At 39.8% G+C, this 17,204-nt stretch overlaps 1 protein-coding gene across 2 annotated transcripts in view; it reads right to left on the reverse strand.

The window, feature by feature from the left end:
- Positions 1 to 17,204, reverse strand: part of SLC12A1 (solute carrier family 12 member 1) — an 84,279-nt gene that overhangs the window by 53,602 nt on the left and 13,473 nt on the right. Inside the window, exons 5-10 of one of the 2 annotated variants that reach the window (XM_005603062.4) lie at positions 13,351 to 13,446; positions 10,827 to 10,966; positions 9,618 to 9,728; positions 7,293 to 7,404; positions 5,602 to 5,729; positions 992 to 1,076 (exon numbers count right to left, since the gene is read on the reverse strand). In XM_005603062.4, the coding sequence (XP_005603119.1) occupies positions 992 to 1,076; positions 5,602 to 5,729; positions 7,293 to 7,404; positions 9,618 to 9,728; positions 10,827 to 10,966; positions 13,351 to 13,446 (672 nt within the window). Of the gene's footprint in view, positions 1 to 991; positions 1,077 to 5,601; positions 5,730 to 7,292; positions 7,405 to 9,617; positions 9,729 to 10,826; positions 10,967 to 13,350; positions 13,447 to 13,978; positions 14,075 to 17,204 lie in introns of both variants that reach the window. The other variant, XM_014733939.3, reaches the window with a different exon arrangement.

Raw genomic sequence — 17,204 nt, forward strand, 5'->3', positions numbered from 1 at the left:
TTTAAAAACGTGTTGATTTCCTAAAGCATTGAAATAAAATCTCTTTACTTGTAGCTCAACTTGGAAATGCATAACAATACAGTTAACAACATTATCCAATTTCCTCAAATAAGAAGCAGTGAGAGAAGTGAGAATCTAAGTTAATTGTTTTGCTTTTTTCTCTAGAAACCAACTCAAGATATATGTACTTTCCCAATTTCCTTCAGAGTAAGATGAGGACCACTGGGATGTGCCCTTTGGTAAAATGGTCATCCGGGTTTCTGTGGTGGTCCAGCCTGGAGCTGTATTCCCTAGTGTGCACAGAAAGAAGTTTTCTTGTCTGAATGTTCCACATTTATTTTTCTCCTACAATGCATAAGCAAGAGGTGACCCCCAACTAGGAGGAGGTGTGGCTGCAGGCAGCAGGTGGAAAAAAAGTCAGCTTAGGAACAGCAGGCAAATCCTTCTATTTTCTGCTCACTGAGCAATGTGGGGGCTGGCCGCCCACAATGCTGGCAGCTGGCTCTTGTTCTGATTTCTTGCCAATTGGTGGCAGTGACATTTCCATATTAGGGACAGCAGTGCAAGGAGGAGGCACAGTCATCAATTCTACATCTTTCATACTTTCCTAGGGATTTTTTGGTTGTTTTTGTTTGTTTTGGGCTTTTTTTCCTGTTGTTCTGTTTTCCACCTGTCTCCCAGGGCAAGGGAGGGGGGTGCTGGAAATAGTGGCTTCCTTAGCGGTGGGTTTATCACCCAGAGTAGCAAAATGGGACCCTCTTTGTGTTCAGGTACAATGACAATCTGATTAGTGCTACCCTAGCCCAGATCCAGAGACATCTGTGTTACAGCTTTATTGCATTCAAACACGTAGAGCATCCAAGAAGGGAATTAAAATTGTTGCCTTTTAAAAAACTTTCTACTTTTGTTCCATTGAAAGCCCACTGGACATAAAAAACAACTGCACCTCTTATAATTCTGGCATTTTGACACCAGGACACATACAACTCACCTACACAAATGGCAACTCCTAAGTAGGCGACAGTGGTGATGAAAATAGCCAGCATGGTTCCTCTGGGGATGGCGTCTTGGGGATCCTTTGAAAAAAATAATGTGGAGGAACAAGGAGACAGGGTAGGATAAGAAACAGAGATTACTTGGAGTTATTTCCATATTTTCAAATTTTTAGGCTACCCTTCCTGAGGCAAGTTCTAAAGAAAAGAAGCAAATGACAGTGGTGAGCTCGAATTCTTTTTGGACAAAGACAAGGTGTTTAAAGTGAATAAACAAATCTGTAGAACTTGGCACTGAACAGAAGAGATCTCTAACTGTCCAGGAGGGAGGTTTTATAGAAAAATATATGAATTAGTTCACTCACTAACCTCTCTCCCTTCCCTTTATCTCCTGTGAATTTCATGCAGATATGTCAGACCTGAAAGTATTAGGGGAAATATACCAACATACCCAGCACATTGACGCTATCTGTGTGTACACATTTGTTTTCTACTAAGCTTACGCTTGCCTTTACAAAAAAATCACTTTTGACTGAGCAAAAAGGATGACCTACTAAATTCTCCAATCCCTCAAATTTCCCATTTGAGATCCGGTTCAGGAACAACTGCAATGGGATCTTTTTAATTTCCATAAACAGGCATAAAGAAAGAGGCAAATTTAAGGTTATACCAGAAAATGGGTTTTTCTCTTGCTTATAAATATATATAAATTCACTGAACTGAGCTCACATCATATATAATATACCATTTTATATCCTATCTTGGGGGCTAAATGGTATCATAATCAATTTCCAAGGAGCATAACTTCTGAATAACTGAAGTTAACTTAATGGGGATTATTAAATAGAGATTTTAATGTATTCATTGCTTATACGGGACAGTGCCTGGCATATAGTAGGAGTCAATAAATATTGTATTGAGGGAAGCACAATCTCAGTAGGCATTAGTTCCCCCACCAGAGAACATGAGACTCATCAATACAAAGAAGCAATCAATGCAGTCAAACAAAGCTTGAACCTTCTTTTTTTTGAATTTAAATCTGCTGCTCAAATCCACCAGAAAGGTCAAATCATGCTGAATGTAGATTCAACCTGACAGCTAGAAATGATAACTAAACCAAGCGAATCTGCCCTCACGAGGGAGTAAGCCAGCCCTGTGGAGCCACTGTGTGATCATTAATTCCTTTCCACTCTTTTAGGAATACCTGCACACGGGGTTTGTTCTGATACATACATGCCCAGCCTGTTCCTTCCAAACTATTGTCTCCGAAAGTGTGCAATTGAGCAGCACATAGAAGGAAAAAGAAGGCAATCGAGGCTGCAATGAAGTCCGCTCAATCTCCCAATTCATGATATGTTTCAAATTTTATTTTATTGATTAAGGGTTTCTTGGGATCTGAGTGAAATATGAAGAACTCATTTAAGTGGGAAGAAAGGAAATATATATAAAGATAAGCAATATCAGAAGGAAGGCAGTCTTGTACCTAAAACACAAAAACTTCATTTTTATTTACAACTATCTGCTGCAAGCTCTAAAATTACTTTTTTAGAACACACATGAGGGCCTAATTTGACCCAACATAAATTGAGATGCCAATATCTTACTGTATGATCATATCTTCACGTTGTCTAGTCTGGCTATGTCTCCCCCAGACAGAGCTCAGGACTTTGACAAAGTCTTAGTTTTCACTCTAAATATTAGTTTCCATCTCCCCAGCAGTAACACACAATCTAACTTTCTTTCATCTTTCTTCACTAAATATTATATTTTTTTCTTAAGATTGATTTTATAAGCAACCTATTAGATTGCTGCTTTTTCATGTCAATCACGTCCTAATCTTGCATCCCTGAAACTGCATCTTGACTCTCTTGATTAGACTTGGGTATCTCCCAAATCTTTTCCCAGGCACATGTTTACAGATCATCAATTGATGTGTTAACAAATAGAAGGTTCAGGAATTTTGCAGCACCCCCTTGTGCCAACCCTCATTGACTGTCACTGGCAACCTGAAGTGCCCTCTTGGGAAGGATTCTGAGGTTGTGAGCAGAGGTAGCACCTTGCATATCCCTAGTATGTAAACAATAAATGTTTGCTAAGTTGAACTGAATCAATTATGTTTTGATTATTGCTAGTTTCACTCTCAGAGAGAAATAATATCTATAAATACTGAAGCTTCCTTGTCACTTCCCAATATGTGGTCACCTCTCAGTCCTCAACGTGCTTGACCACTCTGGCTTTCAATCATGTTAATTATTACTTCTCAAAGCAGTCTCCTTTCTTGACTCTCATGATCCCACTCTCTCTTGGTTTCCCCTATCTCTTAGAGAGCTCTTTCTCTTTCTTCTTTCTAGACTCCTTTTCTACCATTAATATTTGAATATCTTTTCCATGGTTACTGCCTCAGTCCTCTTCACTCCTCCCTCTTGCATAGACCTGGATAAACTCATCCATGCCATGCCTTCTAGTCCTGCCCTAGTTCCTTTCCAGAGTTCCAGACTCACAAATCTAGCTACCCACTAGACATCTCCACTCTGATGTCGTTCTGCCATTTCAACCTCAATGGCCAAATCCAAGCTTCCTTTTCCTCATCTACTACACCATGCAATCAATTCAGGAGGTTGCAACCAGCATTCAAAGAATACAATGGAATAGAACTGATGTGAAAATATCACAAGACATCGTTTGTAATAAAGTAAAGAACTATTTGGGGAAAATTTTGTATGTGTTCACTCGGTTGTGATGTATGATGTTTTCTTACTGCAGAGCATAATAAAAAACATGCCTTCCATTTCCTCTCCTAACTGTAACAGAAGCTGATCGCTTTGATTCATGTCCCCTGCCGTGGCCTTAATTCAGGCTCATGTCATTTCTTGCCCAGACTACTGTGATATCTTCTAACTGATCCTTCTGCCTCCAGTCTCCCTACCTATCACCCTGCACCCTCTAATCCATCCTTCACAAGCTGCTGGCAGGCTCTCTCTAAAACACATATCTCATCTTGGTACTCCCTGATCTCACCTCCTTAGTGTCTCTGGCTAGTTTTGGGGTAATATTCAAACTCCATTGTCTATAGTTTAAAGGATCTCTGAGTTCTTTTCAATAGTATAGAAGTGTAGGTGCTAAAAGTTAAGCTTAATTGCAAAATCACCAGAGTATTTCTAGATAGAAAGAGTGTAACTTTTTACAATAACACTATGAGCACATGTGCCCTGAAAATCATTACAGGACACATTCTGCATTTTTTTGGCGTGTAAACTCAGAATCAGAGATGTCTCAGTACTAATTGATAGATAAAATAAAATTCTTTACTGATATAGCAACCCTAAAGTAGGTCAGCATTTACCTTGGAAGAAAGGAAATTTAAGTCTTGTCTTTTTAGATAGGAATATCTTCTAGTTCTTTGCTTACTCCCAGAGTGCCTTGGACACATAGAGGATCCTTTCTAAATATGTTTATTAATACAGTGATGAAAAGATTTGCATACCCCACACCACATGTAAAATAATTTCCATCATGAGCATCTTTCTCTGTGACTTTTTACATTCCACGCCTTCTGTTCCAGATGTCCCTCTCTTCTTTGTTCTGCTGATGAACTTCTATTCACCCCTTGAAATCTAGACTGAGTTTCCCCTCCTCTGAAAGCCTTCTCTTACTTCTCTGGGGACAGCCAATTACTGTTTCCTCTCTCCCTTGCACATGATTCTGTTCTTGCTGCTTATGACTCATATGGGGTTAGTCTGTCTCCCTCTTAGACCATGAGCTCCTTGAAGGAAGGATCGAGCTCTTCCTTGCTTCTCTAGTGCCTGGTGTCAGTAGTAAGTATTGGCTGAGCTGAACTGACTACGAGGCGCCTAATAATAAAAACTTGTTTGTAAGGAGTCTAAGGAAAGTACAATATTCTTTATTTAAATGTGTGCTTACAGTTTGCAGAAATTTAAATCAATGACCCCTGATACATTTCCAAATCTGAGAAACTGGAAGCTCAACGTCTATAGCTAAATTTCATTAAGCAGTAATACTTACCACTTGAATCATTTTGAACAAGTTGCTTAATTTTTCTGAGCCTCAGAATAATCTTTTTTATGCCATATCTCTGCTCAAGAATTTGCCATGGCACTATGGTCCTTAATATAACAAATCTAAATGCCTTTATACATTCGCTCAATAAATATGGATTGAAGCCTTGCTACCTCCAAGGATACAGCAACAAACGAAGCCAAAGGCATAGTCCCCTCTTTCAGAGGGTGATAATCCAGGACAAGCACCTCTCGTTCAGCTCCCTCCAACGGCTGTTTCCCTTTGCCTTATAAGGTTATCCAGCCTCATTCAGGCCTTTTCCAGTTAAACCGTGAGAGACTTTTGTCTTCTCTGCCTGGAATGCTCTTCCAGTTCCTGACCAATTGGCAGCATCTAGCTTTTGCTTTAAGGTCATGCTCAAAAGTTCCTTCCTTGAGGAAATCAAGGGATTTGGAATCGATCCTAACAGAAGCAATATTTCTGCTCCGTGTGCTGCTCACCAACCATACCACCACCTCCCAGAGTGCCTTGGACACACAGAAGGTCCTTTATGGATATGTTTATTAATACAAATGCAGAGAAAACAACATACCTCCAGATCTCCTGAGATATTGGCACCTGCGAGAATCCCAGTAGCTGCTGGGAAGAAAATGGCAAAGACAGAGAAGAAGCCTTCGCCTTTCGTGAAGCTTGGCCCAAAGTTTTCGGCAAATATTGATGCTGCAACACAAATAATGAGAAAATTATCATGTAGACTTTCTTTACAGAGTAAGAGATAAAGTTACCTTTGGCTTCTATAGCCCCAAATGCAAATGTGTCCCTATATTCTAAATGGAAAGAACTTGAAGATGTTGGTGTACTCCCGATGAATCTCATGTTAATATTTGCCAAGAGTCAAAAACATGTATCACAAGGTTTTAGATCTCTAGGACATAGCTCTGAAAATTCAGTTACTTTTGTGCCAACAGAGACCCAGGCTGCCTGACTTCTTCAAATCTAGAAGATTCAAAAAGAAGGAAATGGAGAATTTTCTCATGACCATATTGGCATACTTATAAAAATACCACACACATAATTGCCCTACACACATACAACTACATATTCACATGCATAAATACCTGCTTTCAACACACTGCTTTTCTATGCGTTTTTTTTTTTTTTTGATCGGTGGAGAACCTCATGGGTGAGTTTTGCTACTAACGTTCTAACCTCCTCGCCCCTCATTTCCAGAGATTGGATCTTAAATCCTTATACCAATGTCTTACGTCTGAGAGACTAATATCCTGAGAAGCTTTGGTCATAAGATAATACTATCCCACAGGCTGTCATCAAATTACTTAAATTAAGAGGAAATAATCTAGAAGAAAAACAGAAAGGGAAAAGAAGAAGGAAAGAAGAGGAAGGAAGAAAAATGTGATCAAAAGAATGTAGGATGATGCAAAAATAGGGAAAGAAAATTTAAATTATCAGAAAAAATACAACAGGAGCTGGAAGGAGGGAAAAGAATAGAAAGGAAAAGGATGTTAACATGCAAAGCAAAAAAGACAATCTTTACAAAGAAAAAGAATTGAAGAAAGAGGCGATGTGATATAAAAAGGAAAGAAATACTCACAACTGACTAAATAGTGAAGAGAAATATAAAAAAATCTCAGCGGTGGATTCTGGGTAAGCTAGAGTGGAAAGCTAGGAAAGAGTGGATAGGCGGAGGAGAATGGGCGAGAGAAGTCAGATTTCATGCTTAGTGATGTTATCACAGGATGCTACACTAAGTAACTCCTATGATCTTTTATGCTTGAAAACCTGACAGTGATGCTTAACTAGGTGATGCTACAGGAAAGCAAGGTGCAAAAAGGCCTAGCAGGAAAAAAAATGACTGTGTTTGACTTTAGTGCTGTCAATGGTTGAACAAATTGTCTGAGCTGTGTTCTCTTTCCTTGCAGGTGCACTCTACTTCTACTATTTGACAGTGACAACAATTTGTCCAGGACTTCAAGGTTTTCAAAGCACTTTTACATCCACTATCTTATTTACTTCTCAAAAATCCCCTCAGGAAGTAATTATTATCACCCACACTTTAGCAGGAAAATCTGAGCCCCAAACGTGTTAGGTGACCCATCTAGCTGATGAGCATCAGGGTTTAGACTCATTCTGGATCTCCTGACACCAATGGAGGCTATTCCCTGGACCACACTGGGATTTCAGTGGCTAGAATGGGGGTCACAGGGGTGGTAATGGAGGCAGACAATGGAGAATCATTTATTGCAACTAATTTGTCGTACATACCTTGGTAATTAAAGAAACCTCTGGACTTCTTCTCATTGTTGGATGGAATGACTGTTCCAATGAAGAAGTTTGCAATAGCAATGAGAAGAATGATCAGAAGAATCACCTGGGCCTGGAATGGCAAAGTAAAAGGAGGCCAAATTAGATTTCTTTAACTACTTTTTATATAATTATAAAAGTTATATGTCCACTGGAGAAAGACTTTACCCGATTATTCTAGTTAAGATTCTACTATCCAGAGTAGGTAGTAAGTGTAACCTTATAGAATGGCGTCTTAATAAGCTTTACTTGACCTGAGAGTAGATGTTACATTTTCAATGAGAGCATGTGGTTGGGCACTTGAAGGTGACATTTCAAGAACACTCCAAGTACTAGGTGGGTAACCTACTGCAGTGTCCTCAGGAATATAAATGAAGCCAAAAGTTTCAACACTAATAGAGTTTATTTCTTTTCTAGGCAAAGCATCTATGGATTCCTCCTCTTCTAAGTGCTAACTGCAGAAGGAGTACAAGAACACAGAACGATTCATAGAATTCCCATGATGCCTAGTGCATCAGATGTTGGGTTACCAATGTGTGCCCAGCACAAGCAGTCTGCAAGGCTGACCAGCCAGATCATCTTTTTTTAGTCCCTCCTACATTTCATGGAGTTTAATGGCTTGGCCTTGCCATATGCCGTTCTCTCTGCTGGGAACGCTCTTCTCCCTTCTCTTTGCATAACTATCTCCTTCTCATCCTTTAAGTCTTAGTTATCTCCTCAGAGAGTCCTTTCCTGACCTCTGAATTTAAATAATAGCAACTAATGTTCGCTGAGGGCTTACAATATGACAGATGCAGATTTAACTTCAGCAGTGCAGTAGTTTCCTTATTCACAGGGGATTCTAAGTGACTAATGGGCGGGTGGGCAGCTAGCATATACAGCGTGGATATGCTGGACAAAGGGATGATTCACATCCTGGGTGGGATGGGGCAGAACCTCGAGAGATCTCATCACAGTATTCAGAACAGTGCCCAAGTTTAAAGTAATGAATTCTTTATTTCTAGAATTTCCAATTTAATATTTTCAGACCATTGTTGACCAAGGAACCACAGAACCCTTAACTGAAATCACAGAAAGTGAAATCGTGGATAAAGGGGAACTACTGTATTCTTTCAGATAAATAATACCACCAATAACCACAGGCATTAGGTAATATGATTATCATCATTTTAAAGATAAAGAAACTGAGGCACAGAAAGGTTAACCAATTTACTGAAGGTCATATGGATATAAACCATCTTCAAATCCAGGCTCTCTAACAACAAACCTGGAGCTTTAAACTTTACCCCCTACTGCCATGAAACGACCTTTTCTCCCTAAGGAAATAAAGTCACCAAAACTAGGTTCCCCGTTATTTTCTATCTCAGTGCTCTGTTTATTTCCTTTACAATTTACCATTTTATATTTACTAGTTTATGTACTTGATTACTACTCATATCCACATAGACCATATGCTCAACTAGGACAGGGATTGGCCTATTTTCGTCACAGCTGAATATGCAGCGTCTGGCAGAATGCCCAGCACATGATAAGCACGTCATCAATTTTTGTTTAATGTGTGAATGCATAATCCACAAATAAGTGCCATGTAGGAATGTTTCCTATCGCCTTACACAGGTGGGAGCCTTCGCCCATCTTTCCATTTCTGGTGACCACTTAGGTCTAGTCACCGCATCTCCAGGCACATATGACCAGTTTCAATTGCACGAGTCACTGTAGAGAACTACAAAGCCAGCAGAAGACATGCTCCCCATCCCTCAGAAATTTACTGACGGTATTACTACTAGCTAAATCCAGATATTCTCTAGTTCCAGGGCCTATGATATGGCCTCAAATTTGTTGCTGAAGTACTGGGTTTCAGAGGAGAAGGATAGTTCCTGCCTCTATTACCTTCTCCCAACACACTTGTCAGTTCTTTTGGGCTTCAGCACCCACAGCCAACTTGACAGGGGATACAGGGATGTGACTGAGAGACACAGGCTTCCAGCATGTGCTCATCATAGGGGTCTGTGAGTGAATATGGCAGCAACCTTGGTGGCTGTGTCACTGTGATGGTAGCAAAAGAAAGACAAAGCACAGGCCTGATCATGTGACACATGAGCTGTGAGTCATGACTGCCTGGACCTCATGCTTTGAGGGCTTGATGTCCTACCTAGCACTAACCTGCAACTTTTACTATAGCAAGTAATAACAGCAATTCTTTCCGAATATAGGGTTCTTTCTATTCCTGCAATTTGTCCAGGACCTGACCAGCAGTTGTTGGTAACATCATTTTGAGAAATTTACCTTAGCTTCCCATTCCATTCCAGCTACTGAAATTCCTAAAAGAATCACCACTGTGATGGAACCTATTATCCGAATGTCATTGGTTGGATCCACCATCATTGAATCAGTCTCCTGGAACAAAAAATTACTACAATAGTTAGAGATGGAGCTTTTATGCCTATATGTCTTATTATAGCATTTAACAGTAAGAAGAGATATTGTTTACTAACATCTGGGACCATACATGATAATAGAAAAATAAAGTGCTCATAAATTTGAGAAGATAAGGAGCTAGCATTACTTTCTACTGTGATAATAGGCCATTGATAGCCATGATTATGAGTTGGAAATTTTAGAGATTCATTCTAGTCACAGCTTTTGAAGCTACTGTAGCACTAAGTAAAAGTATGTGTACATACACATATCATGTTTTGTTTCAGAAGAATGACTAGGTATTTTTGTGTGTCAAGAGGAATCCCAGAGAAACACAAATGAGTGGTTTCCAATGTGAACATTGGAAAATAAGTGCCATCCAACTAAAGAACAAACTATACAAACCAGATAATGAATGTCTTGAAGATAACATACCTTATGAACTACACAATCCACTCATTTATTCACCTAACTTTCTAATAGAGGTACTGTTACCAATAGAATTCAGCGAATGCTATCACTACCAGGAGAAGAGGACTAGAAGGTAGTTCATATACCAGTCAGTTAATGTGCTCACATGTATACCATCTAGCCGGGGCACATAAACTAAGAAACACCTAGTTTTCTGCAGTGAGTTATTCTAATATTTGAACTTTCCTTCCCTTTGGAAATCTATAACCATAATAGTAATATTGCTGCTGATAATAATGCCCATTATTTCTCTTTTGTTTCATATTTTATGCAGTATTTCATGTACATTGTTTCATTTGATTTGCACCACATTTCCATGAAATATGTGGAACAGTATTATGAGCCCATATTAGAGATTTGGAAAACAAGATTCAGATGAATAGAGGGACTGGTCCAAAACCTCTCAGTTGGCAAATTTGAGAGTCAGGATTCCAAGTCAGTTCTGATGTCAAGCCTAGGGCTCCTTCAACTGTATTCAACTTCCACATTCTGCAGAATAAATCTATTTCCTCTCATCTTGTCATAATGATATCCCCTAGTGCCCTGAAAAAGCAAGTTGACCCAAATTATCTTGCTTGGCTGAAGAAAAGAAAAGCTTTCAATTACCTTAAGAAGGTCTACCACAGTCTCAGCAAATCCCACCACATACATAGCAACAGCCACTGCATTGGCAAAAGCAAAGATCAAGCCTATAGACCCACCAAACTCGGGCCCTAAGCTTCTGGAAATTAGATAGTAGGCCCCACCTGAAACAAGAAATGGACATGTTTTACAGGGAGGAACTGCCAAGGGATTTAGTTTATATGATCAGATAACTTTGAGCATTTGAGAACATTTGAAATATTAACTATTCTAATATTTCTATTATAATTTCCTAATAATTTTAGGAATCTTGTGTCACCTGAATAAATAACTTAGCCCTTCCTTGTACTCTATATATAATCTGCAATAGAACGATCCTAACTTAATAAAATCCAAGTTTTTGAAATTTAATTGAGCACAAATGCTACAAATAAGAATACAGCAAACTTTACCCCAAAAATGCTTTGTCTTTAAAAAAATTCATTGAAGAGTTCAAATCAATACAGTAACTGAAATAAAATTTTATTTCTGAAATTTCCAGGAACAGGCAGGCCTAGGTAAAAAATGCAGCAGGTGAAGTTTATCATTGTTCTTCTAACTTCTTTTCTGGTGTAATTGTCTAGTATATATTAGCTACATATAAAGGGTATCTGTATAGTGCTTTGTATTATCCATCCTATAAATCACATTTGGTTTTCTATGTTTTTAGTTCAAGAAAGCATGATTATTGCCAAATACCCATACGCGTATGGGGGTGGCAAATAGAAGAAAGGTGGGGAGGGCTTGGAACAGTTGCTTCTCCCTTGGACCTTGAAAAGGCCGTTCTATACATGGCTGTGTGCTTCTGTGCACATGAAAGACTGAGCTGGGCTCGTTAACTGCCTAGAGTGGACTGAGCAGGTTACTGAAGGTAAAAACGACTAGAAGTTGAGAGGCCTGGATAGCTAGATGTCATCACAGACCATAGTAAATTAACGACTTTCTATACTGAGCTAGTCTTAGAGGTGGACAGAGTTGGTAGGCAAATGACACTGTAAAAATACCTGAAAACAAAACAGAACTATCTTTTACTGAAAACGAATTTCCTCCACTATAGACATGCCTTTGGGTTAAAGGGTCAAAGCCCTCTCTAACAATGTAACCTATTGTTTGGGTGGGGCATATCCCATTATTTCCTCTGTCCAGATTACATTCAACAAATTAGTTAGCCAGTCACTCAGGCTTGGTCAAAAGAAGAGCCAGGCAGACGCTGTGAGAGGCATATGTTGTAGGCAGGCTGGTGTTTTAGAAGGCCCAGGGCAGGGAGACCTGGATAAGGTAACCCAAGTAGAGACTTGAGGAGCCAAAGCAGAATGCAAGGGGGAAGAAAGGAAGTTAGAACAATAATTAACTTCAGCCACTTCATTTTCTGCCTAGTCCTGTTTGTTCCTGGATGATCTGAAAGGAACTCTTTGTTTTGTCTATTTTTATTTTCTTTTTAAGGATCTTCTCCTGCTTGTTGGCCACCGGGACCACAGTGTTGGGGTGAAGTCTGAGGGTTGCTGAGTAGAAGTGTCAGCAGTGTCAGCCGGGGCACTGAGAAGACCCATGCTGAGGGGCCTGGGAGAGAGCCAATGGGGCCCGTCCAAGGCACAAAGAAACCATTTATGTTACTGTAATACTCTATGCCTTCCTTCTAGACACATTCCTTCCTCTCTACTTTATAAACGTGTTGAATCACAGGAAATGGATCAAAGAAGTCCTTTTTGGAGATCTCAATTTTCATTGAGAAGAATTTTGCCTTGCTGTCTAAATTTTGGGTTATTTTATTCTATTTTCAGGTTTTGGGGAGTAATTATCAATATAAAACTTTTACTTTCAATGTTAAACCAACTCTAGACATTATCACATAATCAAAGCTTGTGGTCATAAGTAAATGAATTGGCTTACCTCCTCTTACTACTCCATTTGTGCAAATAGCAGACATAGAAATACCTGTGAGTGTTGTCACTACCACACTCAGTCCAATGATGACGAATCCAAGACCTGCAAAATCCCCCAAGAAAGGTGTTTGGCTCCAATACTTCAAGAAGTCACCAGTAATTCAGGAGGCAGCAGTCTGAATCTTGTCATAGAAAGATCAGGCTCCCCACGAAAAACCTGAAATGTTCTATAAGATCTCATTCCGTGAAGGTCTAGGAAGCACCTGAAATGTACTGAACTGTAAAATTAAAGCCATGTCCAGGAATCATTTTCCAGGAAACACGAGCAAGAGGTGTGCAGACTAGCCTGAAAAATAAAACATTTACCCAAGGAATTTGAGCATCTGGAAACCATGACCTGCAACGTGCCAGAAAGGTCCATTACAAAAGAGACCATATCTGACCAGAGTAGACCAGGACCACACTCACGGTACCTTATGCTTCCTTTTGCATCCAGCTCATCCAAATAGTTAGCCAGGCTTCAAACATTGGGCTACTTTCTTGTTCCAATCAAAAAAGAAATATATAAAAAGTTTTTGCCTACCCGTAGCAAGTGATGAGAGCATTAGATATCTTAGAAATTTTACCTCCACGAACAAACCCGTTAGTTGCTATTGCAGAAGTTGACAACCCAGTAATAGAAGTTACCATGGTGGAAAGAAGAATTATGAGAACTCCAAGACCTGTTGGTAATGAAAGATAGAAGATATTATGTTTTACTTTTCTTCTTTGGATTCCCTACTGCTGTAAACTATACTGCCTTTAATTTAAGTTTTCACGTCCATGCCTTGGGTCCCCACAGAGTTCCTTTGTGCTAAGGAGAAACTGGCGTGCCTGGCATAAAGATCAAGTCAGAGAACTGCTCATTATGATGAAGGATGGTTTCCAAAAGTAAACACAATCTGAAATGCAGCCCTGGAAAGGAAAAGTTGACTTGTGCTGGTGTCCTGGGAGAGAAAATACCCTGGCTGTGAAAAGAGAAAACATGGCATTTGACCTTCTCTCTTGCTTGAGAGGAACCTGAATAAGAAAGTTGGGAGTTTGACAAAGGTTAAATCCTTCCCCATTTCTCTTGCATCTCTCTTGCCTGGGGAGGAAAAAAAGGAACCAACTTGGATTACCTTTGAAAACACTCCAGAAAGGTCAATGGTGAACTATTTGAGCCTGTGTTGCCTTTACCTTACAAATGATCGTGCGGGTCCCAAGTTTAATTACCTCCTCTGACATATCCATTTGTGGCAATAGCAGAGGTGGATAAACCAGTGATACCCGTCACTGTCACAGCTAAGCCGATGATAATCACACCAAGACCTCAGTTGAGAGAGGAAAAATAAAGGCAATTAAACAGTGGAACAATCCATTAGGTGGTTTACATCAAAGCCAGCAAGTCTAAGGTAATCACCAAAGGGCCACATTTCAGTTAACAAGATGGCCTGGAAATCACCATAGAGTTAAATGCTCAGCTTTGAAGTTTTCTACCCTTAGAATCAGAGATCCTAGAAACTCAAGGGCTAAGATGTGCAGTGCAAAGCTGCACACAACTGGGCAACTATGGCTGGTCAAAATTTAATTCGAACCCCCTATTTTTGATGAAGTTCTAGACACCTATAAACATAATAATTGGGCTATAGAATTCCAAGCTGTTAATATAACTAGAGAGTAAATGTTCATCCTTCCAGGTAACTATCTTTTTATGTACATTTGGTTGTGTAGGAGTGGAAAATGACATACAATATAGCAAATTGTTCATCGTTCAAGTGGAAAGAATCAAATTGAACTACATTCACTTATTGGCTATGTGACCTCTGGCAAGTTACTTATTTTCTGAGCCAAAACTGGCAATGAAATTAGAAAGAAAATGTGTAAAGTGGCTAGCGTGGCGGATAAAACACAGTACATTATCAGTGGCACTGCTTTTTTTTTTTTTATCATATCCACAATAGTCATAACAGCTATTGTTTATTAAAAGCCTACTATATATCCAGCTATGTGTTTAGATAGTATGAGAAATGCAAGGAACAGACAAAATGAAATTTTAAAAGCTGCCCTCAACGATCTTATGTGTAGAAAGTCAGTGATTGTGAGAGGGAGGGAGAAAGTGGTAAGCCAGAATTCAGAGGTGGGCAAGGCTGCTTTTAGCTTCAAGAAATACACAGCCAGGAGGATAGTGAGGGGCAGAAGAATATACCACCCCAAAATATGCCACCTTAGCATAAAGATTATTTTAAGTTAAAGGGAATTGAAAAGAAGTAGATACCTCCCCCTATTTCCCTAAAAACAGGGCATAAATTTATAAAGGTGTCTCCCTTGTCCCTATACCAGGAAGAACAGAAGTTAGACACCAGAGACAATTCTAGACCCTTATCAGCTGGAGACAGCACCAGAGGAACCTACGTAACGAACGTTACTTATCTTCCATTAGTTCTCCCATCTATTTGCCTTCCCAGGGTTTGTCGCCCTAGAATCTCAGTCCTTTTCCTCTGCCTTGCACTTCTCTAAAAATGCATTGTTATCTTGTTAAGATGCTATACAGGCCCAAGTTCTAATAACCACTCTGAGTTACTTATTGCAGTCTTCCCATGTGTAGGCATGATGCACATGTTAATAAACTTCTGACTGTTTTTCTTTTGCTAATCTGTCTTCTGTCAGTCTAATTCATGGGGCCTTAGCCAATGAGCCTAATATGGGTAGAAAGAAAACAGTTTTACCTCTCCTACAATAGCTTCCTCAATGGAGGCTGACCCAGAATTCAGGGAGAAGTTGTGGGGTCACAGGCACTGAAATCACCCTGGCTCCAGCCGGAATGCTCTTGCCTGGGCCTGTTTGGTATGCTCTCCTACATAAAGTGGATGCTTCATAACTGTTATTGGTAGGCTTCTCGTCCAAAGGATGATTAGAAGGGTAATTGGCCAGGAGAGGCTGTGATCTCTCTGGCCATCCCCTGAATGAAGGCAAAGTGGAGGGAGATTAAGGACAGAAATGGGAACGAGGTACCAGAGGCTGGCTCTTTGGCTGCTTCCAGCTATATCTTGGCTCTAGAGGAAATCTCTAGGCTATTTTATAGGTTAAAGTGCAGGGAAGTGCACAATTAGGAAGAAGCTTACTGTGGACACAAGGTGCAAACTTGGACCACATTGCTTTGGCCCCTATGGACTCTTAAAAGTTTGGTGTTGTAAGAAATAGTTGCCGTAAATTCTTCTTATCTATTGCAGGGCTCCTGTTGTGAGCATCACCTCTACATTACCACGTGGCCTCAGTTCTTTGTACCCCTAAAGGTGATTTCTTTTTACTTTTTGCACACTATTTTGTTCTTGACTTTCTTTTGAAGAAGTTTGATATCAAATGTTTAGCTCATTCCAGCAACTGTACAGAATCATTTAGTTTGCATTTCAGGACATCAAACCTACTCTGACTTTATTATTTCCCCACCCTTATTTTCCCTTTGCCTCTATTTTCCCAGTAATTCTTAGTTTATCCTTCTGCATTGTATACATCTTTGTAAACCACTTGAAATCCTGGAACAAAGTTTTATACATTTAAATAGCAAGGGATTTGCTTCACTCTCACAACCAAACATAAACTCCCGGGGTGAAAGGCAGCTTAGAGAACATTCACTGCATAGTTTTCTCAAAGTTTGGTCCTCGAACCACCTGCTTCAGGAAAGGCCTGGGGTCTTTTTTAAAAATGCCCAGACCTACTGAGTTTGGATCTTTCCAAGTGAATCCCAGGATTCTGCAGTGTCATAACCTAACTTCCCAGATAATTCTTATGCACCCCACAGTGTGAAGACTATTGTGCTGCTCTCAGCCTGTCTCAGTTTGTGCCTGCCTGTTCAGCAAGGTTCTTTAGATTTATCTTCAGAGAATTGGTTGGGAAACAATCCAGCCCCCTCATTTTCAGATGAGAAAGTGAAACTCACGGAGCATAAATGACTTACTTCAGGCCATACCTGCTTTTCGTACCCTTCATCCCTGTCTGATGAGTAAGTTTATTGGAAACCTTTTTGCTCCAAGACAGAGAAGAACAACTAGACGGCATTATCGATTCATTCTACCATTTGCTTTTGGGGACAAGACAACCAAAACCCATGGCCTCAGAATGGTTACTCAAGGGCTGTGACCATTTACTATTTACTGTTTACTCCTGGCTCCAGCTTCCTTCTGGCTTTGTTTCCAGGGTCTGGGCTGGAAAGTGTATTCAGCTTTCTTCCCCAAACTAGCCCCAAAGCAAGAAGAAGCTATTTGTATTTGTTTCTTTTCTTACCTAATAAGAGAACCCAAACGAGACCCAGATGGCAACTCAGTCAACTCATTTAGCTTTAAGTTCACAGCCAAGGCCAGTAAAACCGAGTGAGGGTGGTAACAAGTTTCTACTACTCACTAAAGTTTATTTTCTGAGATTTAAAAAACAACAACAAATATCTCCATTCAAAGGAAACCCA

This window comes from Equus caballus, chromosome 1 (genome assembly GCF_041296265.1).
Source record: "Equus caballus isolate H_3958 breed thoroughbred chromosome 1, TB-T2T, whole genome shotgun sequence".
NCBI lineage: Eukaryota > Metazoa > Chordata > Mammalia > Perissodactyla > Equidae > Equus > Equus caballus.